The sequence below is a fragment of the Chrysochloris asiatica genome, unplaced genomic scaffold (assembly GCF_000296735.1).
Source record: "Chrysochloris asiatica unplaced genomic scaffold, ChrAsi1.0 scaffold00002, whole genome shotgun sequence".
Classification (NCBI taxonomy): domain Eukaryota; kingdom Metazoa; phylum Chordata; class Mammalia; order Afrosoricida; family Chrysochloridae; genus Chrysochloris; species Chrysochloris asiatica.
In genome coordinates this window covers 6,238,056-6,243,090 of record NW_006408520.1, presented here as the reverse complement: position 1 = coordinate 6,243,090, position 5,035 = coordinate 6,238,056, and the positions used below count along the sequence as shown (strand labels likewise).

At 41.4% G+C, this 5,035-nt stretch overlaps 1 protein-coding gene across 2 annotated transcripts in view; it reads right to left on the bottom strand.

Moving 5' to 3' along the window:
* DPH5 (diphthamide biosynthesis 5) overlaps positions 1–3,770 on the bottom strand; it is a 65,582-nt gene extending 61,812 nt beyond the window's left edge. The window contains exons 1-2 of one of the 2 annotated variants that reach the window (XM_006830906.1): positions 3,743–3,770; positions 3,391–3,548 (exon numbers count right to left, since the gene is read on the bottom strand). In XM_006830906.1, the coding sequence (XP_006830969.1) occupies positions 3,391–3,525 (135 nt within the window). In that variant the 5' untranslated portion in view covers positions 3,526–3,548; positions 3,743–3,770. Of the gene's footprint in view, positions 1–3,390; positions 3,549–3,742 lie in introns of those variants that run through there. The other variant, XM_006830907.1, reaches the window with a different exon arrangement.
* Between the last annotated feature and the right edge of the window lie 1,265 nt (positions 3,771–5,035).

The following is a 5,035-nucleotide window of genomic DNA, read 5'->3' as shown; positions in this document are numbered from 1 at the left end:
ATATATATAGCATAGGGCAAATTTGCTGCACAAGACATCTTTAAAGTGTTAAAGAGCAAAGATACCACATTGAGAACTAAGATTTTCAACTGCCTCATATGCATGTGAAAGCTGGACAATGAATAGGGAAAACGAAAGAAGAACTGGTGCGTTTGAATTGTGGTGTTGGCAAAGAAGATTGAAAGTATCATAGACGAACAGAATAAATAATCTTGGAAGTACAGCCAGAATGCTCCTTAGAAGGCAAGATGGCGAGACTTCGTCTCACTTATTTTGGACATGTCATCAGTAAGGAAGGACATCATGCTTGGGAAAGTAGAGGGTAAATGAAAAGAGGAAAATCCCCAATAAAATGGATTGACACAGCGGCTGCAACATAATTACAACTGTGAGAATGTCGCAGGACTGATCAGCATTTTGTTCTGTTGTGCATCGACTATGAATTGGTGCTGATCCAACAGCATCTACCAAAAACCACCCTTCCCCAAAGAATTCTGTACTCTTCAATCTACAACCACATCAAAATGGCAGTTCTCGTGTCCCAAAGGACTCAAACCATGCTCCTTTAAAATCTTCTTAGAGTTTAAGTAACAAAAACAAATCTGAAGGGGGAAGATCAGAGCTGGAGTAAGATTTACCAATGAAATTCTCATAGAACAGCCTTTGCTACACTAGAAGAATGACTAAGTACATTTACTGATGGAAAAAGCAGTCAGGGGCACAAATTTTCTGAACTTTTTCTCACCAATGTAGTTTTCAGTTTTCTTAAAACTCTTCCTAATAAGCCTCCACGATCATCCTGTGGCTTTAGAGAATACCTATCAAGGTTACTGTTTTCGAATTCCAAAAAACAGCCGCCCTAGCTTTGTGAGGAAACCGCTCTACCTTGAATTTAACAGGCCCAGAAGACTCTCTCAGAAGCAATTGCTTTGATTGGAACTTCTTTTTGTTTTGAGGGGATCTTAACAAGTCTAGGACAATTGTGTTACTAACATAATTTGTCTGCAGCCTTTCACTGATCAGAAACTTGCTTAAACACATTTTTCATGGAATAAACCTGTCCATATAGGAGCTCTGGTAGCGTAGTGGTTACGAATCGGGCTGCGAACCTTAAGGTCAGCGGTTCGAAACTACCAGCCGCTCCGTGGGAGAAAGATGAGGCTTTCTACTCCCATAAAGATTTACACCCTCGGAAAGCCTGTACAGGGTCGCTATGGGTCGGAACCAACTCGACGGCACTTAACAACAACAACAACAACATATAGGAACTGGATGAGTTCTGGTGTGACACTATAGGAAAAGCAATGGACCACAAGTTCGCTTCAAACCCACTGGCTGCTCTTCAGAAATGTTATACAGGATCACTATGAGTCAGAACAGAGACACGATGGCATTTAACAACAAAACCAGCAGATGAACTAGAACCCAAGTAGGAATACTTTTTGACTTAACCTGTATCACTCACTTATCTATATAACTTGGGGCAAGTTTCTTAACCTCTCCTATGCCTGTAAAACAGGAGCAGTAATTATGGAGCTGTTGTAGTGCTGTAGGATCAGCACTGGACTGAGAACCACACAAGGTGGGCAGTTCAAAACCACCAGTTGCTCCTCGAAAACCCTATGCAGGGTCACTGAGAGGAACCAATTCGGTGGCACTTAATAGTCCTATAATAATTCAACATGTAATGCATTGAAAGTAGTACATAATAATCTATAAATGTTAGTGATTCTTATAATGGAGGAACAACAGATAGTTTAGCACCTTAATGTTGTTGTTGTTAAGTGTCATAGAGTTGATTCCCCTGTATAGGGTTTCCAAGGAGCAGCTGGTGAGCTTGAACCACTGACCTTGCAGTTCAAATGACTTTGCAGTCTGACGGATTAGCCTGCAGCGCCACACCAGGACTCCTTAATAGACAACACAAAATTTACCTATAGTTGAAATTGAGCCCAACTCCAAATCTTGTGTAATAACACAACTAGTACCTTTTTTGGGAAACAAAATTACTTAAAAATATTATAGTAACCAAAACTATGCTTAAAATTTAGCCAGCACTTACAATTTACAAAGCATTTTCCAAGGTAAGCATTATATTTATTTTACAAATGAAAATCTGAGGTTCAGAGAAATTTAGAAATATGCTCATTAACAAATACTATTTCTGAATATTTTTTGTCTCAGATATTTGGCTAAAAACCTCCAAAATATGTACTTTTATCTCCATTTTACACATTAAAAAACTAGTTAAGGGATTTGTCCAAGATCACATAGCTAATATGTGGTAGACCTAGGACTTAAAACCTAGTCCAACTTTGTTCCATGCCACATCTTTTATATATTTACTTTAAACTGTATAAATACATAAAATAGAAAGTGTATTATTTATAAAATTGCTGAATTGCTATTTATCTTTATTCTCATGGATGGTTTTTTTGAGTTCATTCTAGTTTTCTTTGATCCTTGAGTTTAAATATTTGGGTTCCATCCTAAGAATGGTACAAATTGGAGTCAATCAATCAAAGCTGGACACTATACACAACTTTTACTTCCACGTAAGTCCAATTTAACTAGCAGTCTTTAATTTCTTAATAATTTTAAGTAACTTTGAGACCTTCCAGATTCTTCAGGTTGAGTCTCAGAGTCCAGAAGACTTGACATTATTTAGGTTACCCTTCTATTTGGAAGATGCTCAGGTAGATAATTATAAATTCCATTCCCTGCTCCCATAACAATGTCTATAAACCTCTTGATTATAAACATTCTACCTGGAGTTTGACAATGAATCTTGATTCTTCTTCCAGAAATTACTGAGCCTTTAATGAGAGCCAGCTAAACGTAGACACTAACAAATCCTATAGCTACTTAGTCTCCACGCTCAATATATACAAGTGTATTCATGTAAACCCTATTGGGAGAGGTCTATTTAAAGGTAAGATCTCTTTGGATATGACACAGACAGATTACCATGCCCTAAGGAATTACTTGAAAGGGGAAAGCTTTCAGCTTGGCTTCTGTATAACCAACTCATTATGGCTGTGTCAGCACCTCATTAGCACTCAACTCAGGATTTCTTGGCTATCTCATAAAAAAAGGGATTTTGATAACTATCCCCAGGAGTATGAAATAACTTTTGCTTTCCTGTTGACTGAAGAAAGCCACACAATTTGACTTATAAAGCAGAGAACAAAACCACCTTTCATTTTCCAAGTCACTTAGTGTATGATTTCCATTCTTATACTATTTAGATCCTTAATGTACAGGGGGGTGTGTTTGCTGCTGGCTGTAAAGGGTTTAAACAAGCAGAGGTGAAAACTCTGTTCAGCATACTGTAATATATATCAGATGTCAGCGTTCTTCGCAGAAGGCTAGGGAATCTTAAGCACCTACCAGGGCTTCCTTCCCTACAGTCAGGACTGAGGTGTAGGACTCCAGATATACTCGATTGCATCGCTTTACAACTTCCAGGCCCTTGACGGTGATGTCTTTGGCATCTCCCAAGCCCAAGCCGATCAGGTAAAGCATTTCAAACTCCAAGGGGAGGATGACTGCAGAACAAAGCGAACAATAAAGACGTGTCAGTTGCACCAAGGATGCCTAAAAGTGGGACATCAGCGCGCTGATTAAAAACAAAAGTAGCATAAAGCGGGAGGCATATATCACTCCCAGACAAGGAGTCTTGAGAATAGGTTCTCAAACCCCCACGCTCTCTTAACATCCAAACTAGGAAGATACCATTTACCCGCTAAGAGAATCGAAGCTAGTTCTCTGGCCTTCCACTCTCCTAAATGCCTTCCCGCAGAAATACCGATCAAAGGATCCAAGCCCAGCGACGAGGCACGCCGCCGCCTTCACCTACGTTGCCGCAAAATGCTGGCGCCTTTACTGCATTTTACGACTAGCGGTAGAGTTGAGACGTGCAGGCTCAAGCGGAGTAGGGTGGGGTGGTGAACCCGGTTCAGGAGCCACTACTCATGAGGCTACTAGGGCGGGGACGGGGAAGATTGGTCGGCCAGGGAAAGTCCGTCCAGCGCCCCCAGGATGACCTCCGGGAATGGACTGGATATGCCCACGATCTCCCATTGATCACTGGTCTAAACATCCCCATTCTTGCTCTGAGTATGTGCAGGGACTCTCTGGGGAAGAACCTGACATGAGGTTGGCGGGACAGTGAGGAGGGGGTCACATGTGGTGGCGGGTAGGAGGACTCCCTTATTTGCCACGGGTTTGCTTAAGTGCACAGATTTCCATCCTTGACTTCTCACTCTGCTAGATTTTAATCAGCAGCCGCCTCGATGAACTGTCAGATTGGTTTGACTAGCAGTGAATGTGATTTTGATTTCCCAGCGGGATAGTGACACCTTAGTTTGTCCCCCAAACCTCATTCGGAGTGCCCCAAGGGGAGTGACTGGGATATGCTTCAATCATCCTCAGTATGGGGAAAACCAGAATTTCTCGTACAAAGAGAAGTGACCTTTAAGATTACTCAGAGATTTCAGGCCTTTCCTTAATTGCTTCTATAGGGGGAATTCTTATCGTGTTAGATGTGGTTCTAATATCAGAATGGTTTTGTTTTTACTGAAAACACTCTGTAAGGTCACTAGTGACCTCATCCAAATTAACAGACCCTTTCCATTGCTTATCTAACTGGACATGGTTGTTTATTCAGAATTTTCCTGGTCCTTCGCCTACAGTGCCTTGAGTCGTTTTTCCTGGGTTCCATCCAGGCTTTGCACTTTTCACTCTAGTACTCTGACTGATTCTATTATCATTGTCACTATTTCAACCCATTCCTCACACCGAAGTGAACTAAAATGAATCATAGACTTAAATGCTGTTGTTGTTAGGCGCTATCTGGTCGTTTCCTACTCATGTTGTTGTTGTTACGTACCGTGGAGTCCGTTCCGACTCATAGCGACCCTGTACAGAGTTTCCGAGGCTGTAAATCTTTACGGGAGCAGAACGCCTCATCTTTCTCCCGCGGAACAGCTGGTAGTTTCGAACAGCTGACCTTGTGGTTTGCAGCCTGATTCGT